Source organism: Pyxicephalus adspersus, chromosome 2 (assembly GCF_032062135.1).
Source record: "Pyxicephalus adspersus chromosome 2, UCB_Pads_2.0, whole genome shotgun sequence".
In the NCBI taxonomy this organism is placed as follows: domain Eukaryota; kingdom Metazoa; phylum Chordata; class Amphibia; order Anura; family Pyxicephalidae; genus Pyxicephalus; species Pyxicephalus adspersus.
This window is the reverse complement of record NC_092859.1, coordinates 7,825,612-7,846,489: the sequence shown is the minus strand read 5'-3', so window position 1 is coordinate 7,846,489 and position 20,878 is coordinate 7,825,612. Positions and strand designations below refer to the sequence as shown.

At 40.6% G+C, this 20,878-nt stretch overlaps 1 protein-coding gene across 1 annotated transcript in view; it reads right to left on the bottom strand.

Moving 5' to 3' along the window:
• Positions 1–1,769: 1,769 nt before the first annotated feature.
• The window catches only part of LOC140322786 (NXPE family member 3-like), a gene marked incomplete in the record, with an annotated part of 61,173 nt that continues 42,064 nt past the window's right edge, over positions 1,770–20,878 (bottom strand). Inside the window, 1 exon segment of the mRNA XM_072399389.1 lies at positions 1,770–2,297. Within this exon segment, the coding sequence (XP_072255490.1) occupies positions 1,794–2,297 (504 nt within the window).

Sequence of the window (20,878 nt, the reverse complement as noted above, 5' to 3'; positions counted from 1 at the left end):
TCCTGTTGCCAGGTCTTTTATTAGGGGAGGTCATGTGGCAAATGAGAGTCACTTGACCAGGAGTTGAAAGAACCCACTACCAGAGGGAGGGCTGGAGCAGAGGCAGCTTAGGTGGTGTTTACACTTCTGCCAGCAGAGGGAGTGCTTCTGCAGAATATTCCGGTTCTCTAGGACAGTGTTTTTCAACCGCTGTTCCCCGGCACACTAGTGTGCCTTGAGAGATCTTCGGGTGTACCGTGGGAAATGCAGAACCAAAAAAAACTCTTCCACTAGATGGCAGCAGGTAGCTAATTTACGTGTCTGACTTTTTGGTGGTGTTCTGTGGGATTTTTCTAATTGTAAAATTTGTGCCGCAACTAAGGTTGGGAAACACTGCTCTTGGATAAGGGGGAAGTTCTCAGAGGATCAGCGGACAGGATTCCTGAACTGAGCTGCTGCTACTGCTGAAGAGGAATGTGAGATGGGTGATAGAGTCAGCTGCACAGATACCCTGATCCTGTGGGGATCTGTGATATGTCGGAACTGTGGAAGGGAATATTTAAGAAAATAGTATGTAGACTGCATATAGAAAAACAGTAGACTCCCCAGGGAAAATGGCACAGGACACTTTCTTTGCCAAAACACAAAACCCGATTAGCCATCAAAATGTAGGCAAAAGGTTCTGGTCACCTGACCATCACATCTTTTTTTTTAGGCCAAAAGTATCTAATGTCAACCACATTGAGTTTAGATGTTTCTAGTAAAAGCTACCTTTAATGACTTTGTACAAAGGCAGTTTAGGCAAATGTGTTCCCGCAACCTTGGGGTAAGTTTGGTGAAGGCCCTATGTCAATGACATAGCCATAAATAAAAAAAAAATGATCCATGTTGAAGGCTAACAATTTACACATTTAAGTTCATGGATCCCAAGGAGAACATGTAAAGGTTAGAAAGTATTACATTTTTGTACTTTTTATTTTTTGGAATATGTATAGGTCTAAAAAAAGTAAACAAAAAACACAGATATACTTGATAAACCACTTGGTCTTTTTATACCACCACTCTTCTAGGTTTCTAAGATGTAAACAATTATATTAAAAACAAAAAAACTGTGGGAACTACGGAGATCACTGTTCATAAACTAAATACAGCACATCACCTGACCTCTATCCCACCTAACCTCTAACCACTAACACCTTTGATTGGCAATACAGATTTTCCCCTGGGTTTAGAAAAATTGTTACAAAAGTTATGGAGGAAAGACTTTATCCCACAAAAGTTTATAGTATCTGGAAGGATACATTAGAGGACATTGATTGAGCCAGTGGAAAAGAACCCTTGGCCTTACCTACAAATCCAACATTTTCTCAGGGAACTAACTAAACAATGTGATTTGTCAGTACCGTTAACTAATTTTGAGGAGCTATGTTTTGAGGGTTCACCAGTTAGGCATTCAATTTTGTATGCCTACAAATTACTTTTGGGACTCCCCTTTATATACACTGACAATTTTTCCTTTTGTTTTCTTTACTAATGTTTAAAAAAAATGTCTGACCCACCTCTAGATATCCTTTAGGCTGTTTATCTACAGATAAATTTGTCTATTTTTTCATTTAAATCTTAAGCCATATATATATATATATATATATATATATATATATATATATATAAATATATATATAATTCTATGACCATAATATTGATGGATGTCTCAATGCCAGGCTATATTGATCTGGGTTTACTACCCAGTTTAATAGATATCCATTTAAAAAAAAAACAGAACATGTGGATTGTATTATATATATTTATATATTTCACTTGGGACATATGTAGGACAGCATAAGGTCCACCTCATTCCTGATGACTGGTGGACCTGGGTGGATGTTGTCCGGGAGGTAGTGACAAGACGTCATGTCCCAGACATCTAGAATAATGACCGCCATTCCTTTAAAGGCTGCCCTAAGTAAGATGTCTATCTGCAGAGACAACCAATCAGTTCCATATATCGACTTATAACCCGTGTTGGCCGATTTAATAATCACTGTCGTTTTGGGGCTACGGAAAAGCAAAGCTGAAACTGCTTGACGAACTCTTTCCAGCCTTTGTAGATAAACTCTGATAGGGAAAGAAGTAAAGTGAGCCCACAAAGTCAACACAATAACTGTATCTGGTCCACCACCGATCCCAGCCAAGTCAGCTGCCTCGTAGTGCAGGTCAGACATCAAAGACTTTGTGGTTCTCAAAGGCAATCCATGGGCACGCCATCGTAAAGCCAACCCAACATTTGCCTCTGCTGCAAGTAGTGGTCCCGACTGGTAGTTTACGTGCAAGTCTATCCTTTTGAGACCTAGATTAATGGCAAAAAGAACAGAACAGTAAGTATCAGAGTTTCATTCTCTGTGTATAAATATTATTGATAAATTCATTCTAGACCAATTATGATATCTGCATCTTCAAACTTCCTGGGATCATGACATTACCTGTAAATTTTCCAATAAAGAAAATTTTCTAAACAAATTACACAGCATTATAAAGTCAAATGCCAATTAAGGAATGATTACACAACTCTGCAAAACCTAACATGAAAATATACATAATTCCACAGGGAAATCAAATCAAATGAATTCTATGAAGGTGGGGGGATCCCATCATCAGGCATCTTGGGGTACCTACCAGAGAGATGCGTATTGAATACTGAAGTTATTTATAATATGTTTGCATTGATAGATTTTCTGAAATATGCCAAATTACCATCAAATAGCCGCTATTCCCTGAAAAGCAATAAATCAGCAAATCACACCAGGACTTCATAGAACAGTTTTAATGCTGTCTGAAATTTGAGATCAATGCTGTCATGTATGATACCATTTAGGTATTCAAAGTACTTTTGTGTAACATTTTAAGTCTCGATTAGAACAAAAATAATTTTAGAAAACTACTGCACACTGCACCAGAGAACATCAGTTTCCATCGCCCATCTGAACTCATACTATATATATGTTTGCAGATGCAATCATTAAAAAAAGTTAGCATTCCTTTCTTCAGGGAAATATGAAAAAGATGTCATAAAAATATATTGAAAAATTGTGAAAAATACACACAACACGAAGGGGAGGTGACAGTGAGTAGAGATATCACATAAGGGGCACAAATACCGGTCATGTTTCTTTTTTGAAACTCTAGTGTGTGTACACTGGTCACCCTATGACGTTTAGTGATCCGTTGTGGTAGTTCACAAGGCGACTAAGCTGGGATGGCCATTTCCTATGGGGAGAACATAAAGGCATGGCTTCATATTGTCCTTCACCCTCTCCATGGAACTAAACTAAGTGTACAGCACTCTTTATTTTACTGTCAGAGGAGACGATAATAAAGGACTGGATATTTGACCTTTAGATGCGCTTTGGGATAATGGTGTCATTGTTGGGGTAGGCTGTTTTAGGAAAGATTACCTTGCAAAAGCAGCTATTCCAAAACCCCATTCTACTGTTGCCAATCATCATGCCAGAGGCAAATTATTGCCCACAATGTCCTAAACCTTACCCTGATTAGAGAATGTCACATATTCATGTACGCAAAGCATGAAGGATGTGAAAATCATTATATACCATGGACAAGATACAGTTACCTCACCGATTGCTTTTCTTCTATGTGATGTACAAAAGTCATGTTTTTTACAAAAAAGATAGAGGTTATGCTTTTTTAATGGATCCTCTTAATGATGGATTCGCACTGTATGAATACTCTTGTTGACAGAATCCCCCCATACAGACCCTCCTATGGACAGAATCCCACCATGCAGACCCTCCTATGGACAGAATCCCCCCATAGAGACCCTCCTATGGACAGAATCCCACCATACAGACCCTCCTATGGACAGAATCCCAGTGTACAGGTCCTCCTATTGACATAATCCCATCATATTGTTCCTCTAAATAGGACAATCTGTACAGTGGATTCCTCCTTCGATGGAATCCCACTATAAAGATTCTCTTACAGACAAATTTACTGCAATGATCCTCATATGGACAAAAGCCCACTGTACAAATTCCCTTATCGACCGAATTCTACCATATGGATCCTCTTAATGGCAGAACCCACTGTACATATCCTACTAGTAATAGAACCCCACTATATGGATTCACTTAATGGGAGATTCCCACCACATGGAGCCTCTTAATGGCATAATTCAACCATAGAGATCATTTTATAGACCAAACCTTGTCATATGGATTCTCCTGTTGACATAACCACTCTATACGGATCCTCCTAATGGCAGAATTCTAACATATGGATCTGTTTATTGACAGAATCCCACCATATGGATCCTCTGAATGGCATGTTCCCACTGTATAGATCCTCTTATTACCAAAATCCTACCATATGGCTCCTCACATTGATAAAATCCCACATATAGACCCTCTTAATGGCAGAATTCTATAGTACAGATCCCTGTATTGACAGAATCCTACAGTATGAATCCTGTTAATGGCAGAATTCCACTGAATGGATCGACTTACCTACACGCCAGATGATTGTCACTTGAGATGAATGCTCATGTTCATCTCAAGTGAAAATCTGTTGTATGTACAGCAGTCCCCCAATGTTGTGCCAGATCAGATTGATGAATGACCAACCAAGAATTATCACCATGCTTTCCACTCACCCCCCAAAGAACGGAATGGCATTGTGTGTATAAAGTACTCGTTCATTCATCTGTCACTAGAAACAATTACGAAAGATCACTTCCAGTGACAGGGAATTGACGTCTGTATGGGTCTTTCATGCATTTAGCTAGTATCTCTGTTTATTGTCTAGCCCCTTTTTTGATGTCCAATGCACTTGTGTATTGAAAAGTTTCTAAGTTTATTTTTTTCAAGATTTATAATACAATTATTTTTTCATTGAAATAGATTTTTTTTAATACATCACTGTCATTTAATGGTGGTGCTTTTTACATCTTTACTTTGATGACATTTTCATTTATGGAGCTAGGACATCTAAAATCTCTGCTCAAACACACTTTCATGTATACTCTGCTTATGGGTGGATTTAGGTTCTCAGCCTTTTGATTATTGTGTAAAACATTTTCATATTTTCCTGCAGATGGAATGTCGCCTTTCCTGAAAGCTTAAATTGGTAAACTAGCTAATAAAAAGTATCACCTTAAACAACCTTTCTTCGAATGTTTATGACTAACATGTAGATTCTTGTCTACTGCACGTTAGCAATGACTGCAATGACTGATGGTGACAACAGTGAATCATGCATGCATAAATTATATTACAATGGCAGGTGTAATCTCCATTGGAGGTCTGTAAGACTGGGCAACAATTTAGGAGCAAACAAGGACAAAGTATTATCATCTTATAATTGGAACTGCCAAGCATGGATATTTATCACGCAGGCAACAGGTAAAATTTCAACGGAATCCAAAAATGTTATATCAAAAAGTAAATGTTTTTCTCTTTGATATGATGGGGGGGGTTAGTATTGCGGCAAGCATGCAGAGCAGTTTCAAAACAATACAGCTTTCGCAGCAAAAATCAACCAAAGCCTAAAGGCAGCTTACACAGAGTTCACAGTACCGTTTTTACCAAGAGCTCCACATAAATCAAATAAACAGATTCCCATGCAAAGAAACCCAGCTACTCAGTGGAGTTCTTATTCAGGCTCCATAAAATGCTAAAACCAAATTTTTACCACCTCCCAGGAGTACAATACAAGCCTTAAAAAATCCTCAAGTGCCCAAGTATTGGGGTAGGGAGTTTCAGTGGTACCAGTCATAGATAAAACCATCAAACATACTTTATTGATGCAAAATACATAAAAGGGGAGATTTTTTCGCACACATACTTAATCAGAAAAATGCTACTTGGTTGTTGTAAGAAATAATCTAAATAATATTTGGGTTGCATACCCAATATTTCATTGGACTGCCCTTATCTTTGATTATGGCATGCATTTGCAGGGACTTTGTTTTGATAAGCTTGTGCCATATCATAAAATTATTACCATCTATAGGTGCATTGATTTTTGACCAAGATCTTAAATAATGGGGCAGGCAGACCGCTGTGTAATGCCTCCTCCATATTCTTAATGAAGTTAAGGTCTGGACTCTGTGATGGCCAGTTCATATGTGATTATGATTAGTATTGGTGTTCAAATTCGGGTTGTCCTTATATTTGACCCGAATATGGCTGTTCGAATTCGGATAGACCCGAAAAACATGGGATTCCACTGCAAAAATTCGGTAAAAAAAGTTTAAAAAAAAAATTATTCCTAAATGAATTTAGTTAGTGTGTGTTTTTATTTTAACTAGTTTTTTTATTATTTTTTACAGGTTATCCGACACTGACAATATGAATCATAATGTCTTTGTGTGATTCCCAGACTGGGAACTTTGCGGTTACAGCTAATTGGAAGCACGTGCCTTCAATTAACTGTAACCGCAGGCAATACGAGGGCAATAGAGGTTCAATGGAGATATGTATCTCCATTTATCACCTCTACTGCTCGGTGATTGGCTAAAAAATAGGAAACCCTGATGACAGCTCAAGCATCATCAGGATTTCCCTTTCCTCAGCCAATCAGGGATCAGAGCAGTCAGCGGAGCTTTACTATGCTGACAGCTCCACTCCCCTGATCACTCCCGCAGCCCTAGAGGAACTGTGACAAGTATTACGAATACAGAACACATGTCACAGCTCCTCTAGGGCTGCGGGAGCGATCAGGGGAGTGGAGCTGTCAGCATAGTAAAGCTCCGCTGATTGCTCTGCTCCCTGATTGGCTGAGGAAAGGGAAATCATGATAATGCTTGAGCTGTCATCAGGGTTTCCTATTTCTCAGCCAATCACAGAGCACTAGAGATGAATGGGCACAAGTCTCCCCATTCATGTCTAGTGCTGAATGGCTGAGAAATGTAAAACCTAAGCCAATCACCTCATTTAACCCCTAGTGCCCTGTGATCATTCACTGTCAGGAAGATTTCCAGGGCTGTGTTCATTGCAACTCTAGAAACCCTCCTGTCATTGGGATAACCTGTAAAACAAAAAAGTTTAGTTGCGCAAACACACACACAATTATTAAAAAAAAACATAACATTAAAGCCTCGTCCTATTTTTTACATATATTTTAAGCTTTTCAGGGAATGAGTAAGGGGTTTTATGTACCCCTGTACTCACTCCCCAGCGTGGGGTGGTGGAGATCTGGAAATCTCCTTGTTAAAGGGGGCTTCCAGATTCCAAAGTCCTGCTAAAAACCCCTATTGGTTTCAATGAAAGCTTTCATAAAAGCTTAAAAACGCTTGAAAAAGCCTCCATTGAGTTCAATGGAAGCGTTTTCCCCCATTTATCCGGTGTTTTAATTTTTTAAACGTTGCAAGTAACGTTTAAGATAAAGCTCAAAAACGTGCCTAAAGGAAACATCCTGGTGTAGATTAGCCCACTGGAATGCATGGGGACTTCAAACATGGGCTTTAAAAAACCTCAGGTTAAACGCTGGGGAAACAGTCCGTGTAGACTAAAGCTGCGTACACACGTCCAATAATTATCGTAAGAAACGACCGTCGAATGACCGATTGGCCAAAAAAAAGTGACCAACGATGCTGACGAACGAGGATTGCCGTTGGAAATGAACGACCGCCATGCCGGATCTGATTGGCCGATGATCTTTCACTATCTATCGTGTGTACAGTCGTTCAGTGATTGTGCATGTTTCTGCAGTACACTTTCTCCTTTACATGTCCCTCCCTGCATTGTTCAAACGATTGTATCTAGCGTGTGAACACTAGAACACAATGGCCCTGATTCATCATTGAAATCCGCGATCGCTGGAAGCACGAAAGTACGCGCGTCCAGCGATCGCGGATTAACGCGGTCCGGGACTCGAGTGCGCGCGTACACTCGCATCCTGCATCACTGCCAGCCGGATTCCTGCCTTGAGCAATAGGGGTCGCGAATCTGCCAATTCAGGCAATTACATTTCAGCTGCGCGATTAAGGAGGATCTAAGCACAATGGTGAGATCATAGCAATTAATTAGCGCGCACCTGCTCTCTGTTCTGTGCTTATTTACAGTCATTTTATTATTATTATTATTAATAATAATAATAATAATATAATACACTTATATATATAATAAATACCATATATATACTCAAATATAAGCCGATCCAGAAAGAAATCAAAGTCCTTATTTTTTAAAAGATTTGGACTCTAACATATCTGACACATATCTGACACCTTTTGATGCAATCTATCATTTGGATTTATGAGAATTTTTGGAGCATTTACAGGTAGAAGACCCTATAGGAGTATCCTAAAATGTGACTTCCATTTTTTCTTGTTTGAAAGTTCCTTTTAACTATCCTGAACCTCTTCTTGTGCTAAAAAATGAAAAGTGTCCAGCCACTTACAACCAGTAATACATACCAACACTTCTCTCTCCAGCAATTCCGTTCAGTTGAAGGAGCCCTTACCAAGCAACCTTGACTTTGAGTCATACTCAAATATACACTTAAAACATGATTCTCAAATCACTCGGGGGTTGTAAATGGTTGCACTTTAACCTCCCTAGCGGTTCATTTCTTTCTGGATTTATATGTCAAAAAGCGGTACATTTTTTTTAATGTAGGCCTGTAATTCTGAGGCATAACTCACCAGAATATGTGCAAAAAAGAATCCGAGTAAAATAAAGTTTGAAATACAAAATCATATAATAATAATAATAATGCGCAAACATTTTTTTTTAGGGCTAAGGGTAATATGTGTGCCATTAGAAAGAATGATTTTTTAGGGGAACAGTGACTTTTAATGCAAGATCGCCAGTAAAAAGCTGTCGGATAAGTGCGGCTCTGTGCGCGAGCTTTTTCATTTGCTGAATAGCGCGATCGCGCACGATTCCTGGTCGCTCATACGAATGCGCGAGCGATAATCCGATTCTGCTTGATGAATCAGGGCCAATGTATCTTTTGATGTATCCTTTTATAATGTATCTTTTTACACCTGTTTGGAGGCTGTAGAAGCTCTACACAGCCCTGAAAAAAAACAAATTTTTCCTCCCATTGACTTTAATGGTGTTCGACTTTGACATTCGACCACCCAAATAATTTTGTTCTATTCGAGCGAACGAATCGAATAGTGAGCAATTCAACCAACACTAATTATGATGTCTCAGTTAGCCCATACTAAAAAATGAAAAAAAAAAAGTCTTCAAATTAAATACTATTGCAGGCTTACCTAACAAGGAACTGATGACATTGATTGGAGAAACTGAACCTGATATAGGTTTGTCAGCCTCAGAGCTGTGGGAAGTTAAAATTTTATTTTATTATGTTTCTGAATACAAATACTAGGCATCACTAGGAACCTTCCATCTGATTTTGCTATGGCATCACACCCTTTCCATCCAGGCCAGCAAAATGTTGTTCCTATGCAAATGGAGACAGTATGATAGGGCAGCTTCTCCATGCCTACTGAAATCATTATCAATATCAGTCAAAGGAATAGGGGGGCTAATTGGCTACTTTGCCTAGAGTCCTCCTCCACCATCATTAAGCTGCGTACACACGTGCAAGGACTACACGATGCATGAATGAGTGCTGTACATACCGCACCGTTCTGCTCTATGGAGAGGTGAGGGGGAGAGCGACGGAGCGGCACCCTGCTGCGCGCCTTCCCCCTTCCCTTGCATTAGGATCGCTCGTCGTTCATCGTTTGTAGATCCACCAGGACGGATCCACGGACGATGAACGACGCCGACTGTACACACACCAGATTCTCGCCCGATATCTGGCCGATGCCGATTATCCACCGAGAAAAATCTGACGTAAGTACGCAGCTTAAGTCTATATTTGCTGTGACCTTAGCAGCCTTTGTTTCTCATGTTGAAAACAGTAACAGATCATTGCGTGGCTTTGGCTACACTACAATGTCACACCTCAATGTCCTCGCTAATGCATAGATGCCTCTTTCCTTTTTCCAGTTCTGACCCTTTTTAGTTTTGCCCATCCTATTGGTGAAACGTGTCTCTTGTGCTAAGCCCCCTAGCTCTGCTGAGCATATCCTGTACACCTGACACCCGTCCTGTACACCTGAGCATGAAATCCAATCAAGGTTGGTTAATTCCTAGGAGCTAAGTTGAAGCAGGTGATAGGTGTTGTCACTGGGAAAACCTGCTCAGGGTCCCCTATTTTTTGCATATGGTAATATCAGAATCTTTGGCCAGTTCTCTTTAACCATTTGCATGCAAGTACAGTCAAGAAGCAAAAGTGAAGGGAGCAAGCAATAACCAAAATCAATGTACACCATAACTAGGGGCAACCAAAAGTTGCAGATTCCGTATGAAGTGAAGAGTATCAGGTAATAGCTTTGTCAGACATGACTTCAGAGGAAATGTCCAATTGCATTGCTTAGAAACAGCGGTGGAGTTTAAGAACAGTTAAGCAAAGACTGGAAAGAAAGGATGACTTAGAAAGCAATTGCACAGATAAACAGACATGATGCATGGAATCCAGGTGCAAAAAATTGACTGATCCTTCAGAATTTTAACAAAACCAGCTGAAGACAGATATGCAGGTTGGTTTTGGAGACACTGGACTATGACAACAGGCAATCAAAATCAAGCATACAACAGCAACCTGGTAACTTAGGATATAGACACATATGACCATGAACTCACTAAGCAGTGTGCTTCCAATTTAAACATTACAGATCGAGGCCATGTGTGCAGCTCTACTATGCACACACTGCAATGCTATATACATAAGAATCTAGACACAGTAGGTTTGAACAGCAAAGTCTAATACTACATTAACAGCTCTATTAAGTGATTATTTTTTTAACATCAAAAACACTTGAATTTTTTATTAATAGGTATACTCACTTGCTCAGCAGAGAGTCCTCCAGGCTATTAGTCACTTTGCGGTATCCACCCATGGAGTGATAAATCAAGGAATGGCATGGGAGTTTTTGAGGTTTGACACATTGCCATATCTCACCAGTGGAGGGGTCTTTGTACTTGCAAGTGTCCTGTCCTGTCACCTCCAGATTACATTCCTTTACTTCACTGATCTCGTTAAAGTGAAAATAGCCATTAAAATACACCTAAGAAAACATGTAAACCAATATTACAAAAGAAAAAGTGTCAAAGTAAAAAAAAAAAAAATTTGTTTTCTCTATTCTTAACCTACTGTACAATCTGTCGGTGGTATAATAAGGCTTGAAATATTGGTTTAATGTCTAAGCCGATAACCTTTGTGAACTACGGACTTTTTCCACCCTATGTTATAGAGATGAGGGGCAATGTTTTGCAGAGTAAACCAGTTTTTGGTTTAGATATACTTTATATCTAAAAAAAGAACATATCACTACCTGTGAGTCCAGAGACTGAATGCACTCTTACTAAAAAAAAGGGCAAGGGAGTGTTCCTAGTTAAAGCACACATACAGCATATAGACCTTGATGTCCACCTGTGGCACCTTCTATGAAAAGGCCACATAGCAACCCTTCTACAGAGATCATTGGGAATACCGAAGATTCTACATCCCATCAGAAAATGTTCCTTCACTTTGTTGGAGTGTTTGCATCTTCCTCTACACCAGTTCTTCTCAACCAAAGTTCCTCCAGAGGTTGCCAGAGGTTCCTTGAGCAATTTGTGCCTCTAAGGTCAATTTAAACATTACCTATGATCTTTTTGTCTATCTGTAAGGGTGACATTCTTCCCAACAGCCAGCAATGTAAGCGGCATTCTTCCCACTGACCACTGCACTAATATATTGTGATCTGTGGGTATAGTAATCATAGGAATGGTTCCCCGAAGACCTGAAATTCATTTCAATGGTTTCCCCCTGAATAAAACAGTCAAGAAAGGCTGATCTAGACTGTAAGCCCATTTGTTCAGGGCTTCCCTATAGTACTATGGTATTGTTCCAGATATTGTCTCTGCCTCATATATATAAAGTGATTTTTGCTTTATACTGCCTTTTTAATGTCAATGTTCCTATTTAGGAGACTTTACCCTTCACCTTTGGTCAGGAATTGCAAAATTTAGATGGCATTGAATTTGAAACACATTTTAGAAAGCTGAATCTTTTTGAGGTCATTGCTGTTCATTTCCCTTATCCCTTAACTCTGATTTTTGCTTTTTTTTGTATAGTCTGTGTGTTGTGGAAGGCCTGAGTGTAATTACAACGGCGATTTTAATCTCTTGCTAGTATGAGATTTACCTTCTTGTTGGAAGTCACTTCATTAGAGTGAGTAGACAATATGTGGTAAAGACATGGAAATTAATAATAAAAGCATGTCTCCACCAGCGGGAGGTCACTACAAAAGTAATTGTGTGTACTGGAATCCTGTATAATTGGAAGGGCTTTCTGGTGGCCAAATCCCTTAGCAAAGTACCGTATTTTCCAGTGTATAAGGCGACTGGGAGTATAAGACGACCCCCCACTCTAACCAATCATTTGGGGGTCGTGTTATATGCCCAGTATTGTACTGTTCCTTCTGCCTGTCAGATCTCACTATTGTGTGAGAACTGAGAGGCAGAAAGAACTGTACACTACAAGTTCTAAGTAATGAATGGGCACGTTCCTTTAATGAATGTGCGTGTTCCAGTGAAGAGCCAATCCAGGCTCACGTCCTGCTTTTCAGCTTACACGAGTCCTGCTGTGAAGCAACGCGAGCCTGCCCAGGAGGACTCGTGTAAGCTGAAAAACAGGAACACAGAAGGAGGCACAGGAGGACTCGCAGGGACGCCAGACCAAAGAGGGGACTCGCGAGGACACCGGGCGCTGCAGGTAAGTACTGGTACCCGGCGTACAAGAGGACCCCTGACTTTGTCATAGATTTTGCGGAGTTAAAAAGTCGTCTTGTATGCCGGAAAATACGGTAAGGGAATGTTAGGCTAAATTCAGGTGGGCAGTAAGAACAGGTGTTCCAGGGTGGATCTACGTCAGTGCCAAGGTTCCATGTAACTCTAGTGTTCCTCCAGAGATTCATAGGGGTTCTTCGAGCAATGAGCAATTTGGACCTCTCAGATCAATTTAACTTTTATTTGTCTAAAAGTGGTACATTTTCTTTCATAAAAATGTATTTTATATTGTAGACCTGTAATTCTTAGTAATAATTCACCAAAATATGTCCAAACAAGGGTCCAAGGGTCTGAGAATAATAAGGTTTGAAACACAAAAAAATACATTAAATTTAAACAAGGGTGCATATATATATATATATATATATATATATAATTACTTTGTACTGGATTTAATCCACTTTGAATCCAATACAAAATAATTTGAATTTCCCACCACGCTCCCTCGCATGCACCAACGTACGCACCGACACCTGTGTTGAAATGCCAGCGCAATCGTCAGGGGACCAGGCCAGAGGATAGGATCAGAAAGGCAGGGCACTGGAGGACCCTGACAGGACCAGGTAAGTCTTTATTCAATATTTCTTTTTAGCTGTCCCGAGTGTGGCTCAGGGTTACCACTAAAAGCTGTTTTTTTTACCCCGAGCCACACTCGGGGTTACTGCTCAAAAGTTGAAGTGACACCAATGATCATTTTGGCTATCTGCAAGGGTGACATTCTTCCCACGGGCTAGGAATGTACTGGCAACTAATGTACCGTGAGCTGTAGATATAGTAATTATAGCAGTTCCTTGAAGACCTGAAAGTTATTTTAAGGGTTCCCCTATGTTAAAAGGCTTGAGAAACACTGACCTGCGAAGTTGGCACCAGCTCAGCTGCCCCAAACACTGCACAAGTTCTTAATGTGCAGGTGCAGTTTTTGAGCGAAAGGTAGTGGTAACTGCCCTGCAAACTCACACCTATCTAGGGAGGAAGGATGGAAACATCATCAGTCCTCTGAACAGCTGGGGAGAGCTGTGAATCCCCATGTGCTATAGGCATCTGGTCAGAGATAATCACACAGAGCTGGACTAGTTCAATGCAGAAGATCAACTTTACATACATTTAGGATCATCATTTAAATGAATTACCTTTTCAGGGTAATTTTCTCTTTTCTTCTTCAGAACAGCAACAGCCTCACTGGAGTGGATAAGTCTGATATGGACTTGGGCTTCCCCCACCCATGGTAGCAGGAAGGTGGCCAAGTAACTTCCATTTCCATAGTCTATTATATGTCCAGTGACTCCAGCTTTTAATGCTTTGGAGTGTAGCTTGGCTCGGAAAAAGTCTCCACCATATTCCTTTGGTCTACCATTATGATCACGAGCTGTGATGACCACTCCCAAGGTCTCTCCCACCCTGTAAGTATCCCGTGGATTTTGCAGTTGGTAGTCACAATTCTTGGCACTGGTAGAAAAAGTAAAATCTGTTAAAGTCGATGGAGGTTCAGGCCAATCAATATATTCTAGAAGCTCAGTCAGGTTTGATTCAGTTTGAAGAACTGATGTGTTCTGGTTAATTTCAGGAGTTTTTCCAAAGAACTTGAAGAGAGGAGGTCTGTGTTCATCCAAAATATGGATTGACATAAATCTATAAAAGAACTAAAATAGAAAAAGACTTTAAAAAATTAGATAAGGTATTGATATGAATGAGAATGTAAAGCAAGCTTAAAATAAAATCAGTATGGCTTCTACTTTAACAAAAATAGATATTTGAAGAAGTATCCGGCAGTATCAACAGGGTGTAGCTTCTGACTTTAACGTCCACCTGTGGTTTGTCTATACAGGGTAAATCAGTGGGTTTGCTTTATTCCCATTCTCCCAAGCAGCATATACTCAACATAAACCTTCAGTATTTCCACTCCACTTGGTGACTGACCCAGCGCTGACACATGAGTGCAGGAAGAGTGTCCTCAACCCCTTGAAAGCTTTGACTAAAAGAACTTTCGTAGAACTGCCTCCTTTGCTTTTGGTGGCTGAATGGAACAGATGAGTAGACAGCCATTAAATTGTGTTACTTAGGCATATGTTTTCTTTAGTCTGTTTTATAACAAAAACCAAGACCATTTGCTCCCTGTTACTCAGATCCATCCATCCATTAGAGAGCTCTTGTCATTCTTTAGCGGACACTAAAGGTCAGATTTCACTGTTATACTCAGCATTAGCTAAGGTGTGAGCAGGGAAAAGGAAGAATGGAATGAAACATCCTTGGCATTATCAAAAGTCTCTCCAAATTCTGGCTTAGTTGAAGCTAATTATAAGGCGATCTTGAGATGGTACTTAGTCCCAGAACGCATAGCAAAATACAAACCAACAATTTCCCCATTCTGTTTCGAGGGTTGTGTGGAAAGAGGAATTATGTTTCATATCTGGTGGGCACGTCCCAAGGCACAAAATATTCTGGTAAGCAGTTTTTAAGCGAATTTCGGATGTTACCTATTTAGTGAACTAGATTAGCCTCTTTCCACATACTCAAGAAAACTAATCAGATTGACTCTACTAGCTGCTCACATTTCACTGGCAAAAGCTTAGTAACAATCTGATATCCCAGAACCTAATTGGATCATGGTTAACAATAAATTAACTAATATAATCACTGATAAATTGGAAAAATGTGATTTTATCTGGAACCCTTGGATTATTCACAATACAAAATCAGTCCATCCTAATAGATAATAACCTTTATTACTGACACTTTGAGCGAAGGTTCCCACCTCCTCCCTTCCTCCCTATTTGTCGTTTCCTTTTCCTCATCTGTGTTCCCCAGTCCTGAATGAGTTGGAATATTATTGTTAAGAGATGCCTTGCTTGATCTTACACATTACGTTTCTTTGAGGTCTCTGGTTCTCTTCAGTTTTACTTCTATTGTTAAACAGATGATAATCATTTTGATCCTGACATAATAGGATTGGTAGCTGAATTTTCTTAACTCCTTATCGTATGTGGTTTGGTATTAATATTTTCATCATGTTTTTTTTCTTTTATCATTTCAGGTTTTTATCATTTTATTTAAGTATGGAAATTGTTGTGTGATGTTTGTACCTGTGTCCATGAAGGACAATGTTATTTGGTATACCCAAATTGTTTGTAAATTGGTATTAAGCCAATAAAATCATTGAAATAAATAATGACAAATAAAGCTAAACAGATTATAGAGATTTGTGTGCATTTTAGGCACCAAATACATAAAAATTAAACAAAATGTGCATGTTTATTTATATTCTCTATAGATTATTGGACCTGTGAGCAATTAGATATGCAGTTTATCTGGGAAATAACACATCAAACCTTTTTTTTTTTGCCTTTTTTAGAGATCAGAGCATATTCCGACAATGCCTTCAACTGTATTTCTCTCTAGAAGGATAGGGCCACCTTTGTTGAAGTGCTTTGAAAATCAGTGATCTTGGTAAACCGTGCATACAAAGTTACAATGTATAGTCTGATCCAGGATTTCTCAATGAGGGTTCCTCCAGAGATTACTAGGGTTTCCTTAAGCAATTGGCAGTTTGTAACACTTTGTAACAATGTAGTAGGCATTGTTCCTACTGACCACCACACTAATGCACTGTAGATATAGTAATATTAGTAGGGGGTCCCTAAAGACCTGAACGTTATGTCAAGGGTTTCCCCATCTTTAAAAGTCCGAGAAACACATGATCTGATCACTGGGGGAGAGAAGATGAGGGAGATGCTTCCTCTTTCCTGCAGCAGACTGATGGCATCACCTTAACAATGGTGAATTCCCTGGCCTACAGCTTCAGGTGGCTTTTATTGGGCAAATGGAAAGTTTTCCTTTAAAAAAAATCTACTGTATACTGTGACATGTTAAAAATGTATAAATATTTTTCCCACTGAAGGGTAATGAGGAATTTACCCCCGGGTTTTCCTCTCCTTTAACTGCAGATTGGGCCAATCTATGCTGATTGATCCTGTTAATTCAGGTACATGTCTATGCTGCAAAAATAGCCAGAGCCTTAACTTCAAATGATCGATTTAACCCTTTGGATAAAATGTTATTGTGCCCTTCGGTTTCTTCTAAAACCATTTACAAACTCCATGACTTTTTGCGGATGGACTTAGACTATTCAGTAACAAAAATGGGTATGACTAAATGGCAGACACATTTCCCAAATTTACAGATTGCTAAGATTTTGCCATTGTATAGGGTATCCTGGAAAGCAATACCTGCAACCCCATACAGATGTTTTTCCATCTCTTCCGAAAAAATGTCCCCCAATCGAGCCCATTTGATGGGACTTGCTGGTGGAGAGAACTCATTTAAATTTGGAGCCCCTGCCGCAACTCTTTTCCATAACCTGTGGGAATGTCTATGTATCAAACGTTTCTGAAGTCAAGTCATACATTAAATATGTACTACGGTAAACTACTAAATTATGTACCGTACACTCCTGAATGGGCCAATTTTTGGTTTGATGGAAAATGTGGGTTCTTGCTTTTCCAAAGGAGCAAAACGCTTGGCTCTAATACTTTGGCAGTAGCCAAGAAAACCATACTTCATTGCTGGTTGGAAACTAACACCCCAACAATGGGTCTTTTTCTAGCTAAATTGCAAGACCTATTTTTAAAATGGAATGGGTTGAAACATCTATGCATAAAGAATCAAAAACTCAGTTTTTCTTTAAAACCTGGAAAAGTTTTATTGCCACACTTAACAGGCCTACAAAAATAAAGCTATACAATTGTTTTTTATCATACCACATGGTATTTGGGCAGGGAACAGGAAAATAACCCTACTATAGATGGTGACTAATCTCTACAATTTGGATCTATTGTGACCATTGTTCTTTGAGGACATCTCTGTACTTTGCGGCTGGACATCAGAGAAGGCAGTTGTGTCCCCACATGAATACCATAAAAGCTGATGCCCATTTTAAGTAAGGTGATGGTGCTGTGATGCATTTCTAATTAACTGCCCTGGCATCACCCCAGGGACAGAAAAGTGTCAACTCATCCCCCTCAAAACTCCATATTGGGTGGAGTTCTGAATATAACCAGCCATATTGGGTGTAACCCCCACCAGAGCCCCATAAGTGGAGGCCACCTGGGGCAGGTATTCTGAACCTCGACCTGAAGGCAGATGTGCCGTCCAAATGCATCATGGGACAGGCCAGACCCAAGTGCCTTTAAAGTCTGAACTGACAGGGGTTTCCAGCGAGGTGGGACAAGAATGATGACACCTTACCTGGAGATGTATTATGCATTACTTATAAGCTTGTGATAGAGCTCATTGAATTGTGTTTTACAATATTGGTAATCCGTAGGTATCGCCAGTATCTTGGGATAGATAACCAATAAATACTTGAAATAAAGCTGTCCCCTTACCCTTATGGTAAGGGTCCATGGGATTGTTGGGTATTGTTTATTTGATGTGTGTTACAATAAACTTTGTTGTAAGCCTAATTGCTTTAATGTTTTCTTTGTGTAACTGCTTGTGAGGTGGACCAGCAGGTAATGAGTTCCTTGTATTGTTATTTTTGGGATTCCGAGGCCGTGTCCCTGTGTGAGTCTTCCCCAGCATTACAATTTTGGCATAGTCGGCAGGATCCAGTAAACAAGTGTGCAGGTTGGGGATAACAGTTTGGAAAGCGGCTTGAGCGCGTGCTGAAATGCAGAAAAACCTTTGTAAAAAACATAAAAAACATCCTCAGACTACAGGCATGTTCAAACGCAAAGAAAATAACAAATCAACAGATACTGTAATTCCCGGATGGGAAGAACTATCTTATTCCATTTTAGCGCAGGAATGTATTTCATCAAACCATCTCTTTGACTGAATTATCATCCTGCACTCCTGGAACAAGTTTACAAGCCTCACTTGAACCTATATTATTGGACTGCTTCTCTTGGACTTCAGTTTTCCACATTGTTTATTGTACGCATATGGTTCCCAATTATCTGTAAAATGTATTATTCACCCAGCTCTCTCTTTGTTGGCACTACTCCCTGCACTCCCCAGTATGATAACTCATTGTCTCTCTGCTCCTTCACTCTCCTTATTTCTCTGTCTGTGTTCCCGCACCTTTTAACTTTACTGATACTCTCTGGTGACATCTCACCCAACCCTGGTCCCCCACACAGCCTCTACTTTCCATTCACTCTCAGCAAGACATTCCCTTCTCCTAACCTCATCCCCATTCACCCTACCCATAAGTCCTTACCCCTTCTCTCTGGCAGTCTATGGAATGCCAGATCTGTTGGCAACAAATTAACCTCCATACACAACCTTCTCCTTTCTAAGTCTCTGAACTTTCTGGCTCCCACTGAAACTTGGCTTTCCTCCTCAGACTCTGCAGCTGCTCTCTCCTATGGAGGCCTGCACTTTACACATACCCCTAGACCTGGCAACAAAGTAGGGGGTGGTGTTGGTCTCCTTTTCTCACCTAACTGTACATACAGAGTCCTTTCTACCCCACCCTCTCTCATTTTCACTTCATTTGAAGTCCACTCTGTCTGACTCTTTAGCCCCTTACCCCTCATTGTTGCTGTTGTCTACCGCCCCCCTGGCCCAGTATCACAATTGGTGGATAACATTGCATCCTGGCTCCCACACATTCTTTCCCATGACCTGCCCAGCCTTATCCTTGGGGATTTTAATGTTGAGCCCAACCTTCCCACCTCAGCCAAACTGCTCTCCATTACCGCCTCATTTGGACTCACACAGCACATCAATGGCCCCACACACATAGCCGGACACACTTTAGACCTGGTATTTTCTAAACTCTGCAACCTCACCCTCCTTGACAACTCACCATTCCCCTCTCTGATCATAACCTTATCACTTTCAACCTATCAAACCCTTGCCCTCCCTTGCCACATCCCAGACTTGGTCAATGGCAGAGAGATATCCGTAACCCTGACCACAACCTTTTCTCAAACTGCCTTGTGTCCCTAACCCCCTCCCTCTCCAAAATCACCTCCCCAGACGAAGCTGCCACCATGTTAAATCATTCTCTTTCCCTGGCTTTGGATAATGTTGCTCCTGCCACCTTCCGCTACCCCCGCCCTGCCAACCCCCGACCCTGGCTCAATAACCTCACCAAACAGCTACAAAGGTCTGTTCATGCAGCTGAGCGCAAGTGGAGGAAATCTGGCCTTAGCGCTGACTTCATGGACTACAAAGCCCAGCTATAAAGCTTTAACACAGAGCTCAGTGTCACCAAACAAAATTATTTCTCTGCAGTCATTTCCTCTCAAGCCTCCAACCCACGCAACCTCTTCTCTACAATTGACTCCCTCCTAAACCCCACACCTGCTCCCCCCACAACATCCTTTTCTGCCCAGGACATTGCCACCTACTTTAAGGATAAAATAGACAAAATCAGACATGATGTCTCTGCCCACCGAACCACTCCAACCATACCCACCCCTACCACCTGTAAATCATCTCTGGCCTCCCTCAGCCTTGTTACTGTGGACGAAGTCTTAATTCTTCTCTCATCATCTCTGTCTACTACATGCCCACTTGACCCAATTCCCTCTGACCTACTCCGTGCCCATTCGTCCACCCTGGCCCCTGCCCTAACTGAACTATTCAACCTCTCCCTTTCCACGGGTAAATACCCCTCAGCCTTTAAACATGCCACAATTCTCCCTATCCTACAGAAACCCTCACTGGACCCCTCCAATTACCGTCCTATCTCCTTTCTCCCATATGTCTCCAACTTCTTGAACGCCTTGTGTACAAAAGACTTACCCATTACCTGAGCACCAACTGTCTCCTTGACCCCCTCCAGTCTGGTTTTAGAGCTGCTCACTCCACTGAAACAGCCCTTACTAAAGTGGCCAATGACCTCATCAGAGCTAACTCTCAAGGCAATTTTTCCCTGTTCCTTCTCCTTGATCTTTCCTCTGCTTCTGACACTGTTGATCACCCCCTTCTAATACAAACCATGCACTCCATTGGTATCAGTGACACTGCTCTCTCTTGGTTTGCTTCCTATCTGTCTGACCGCTCCTTTCAAGTTTCTTTCA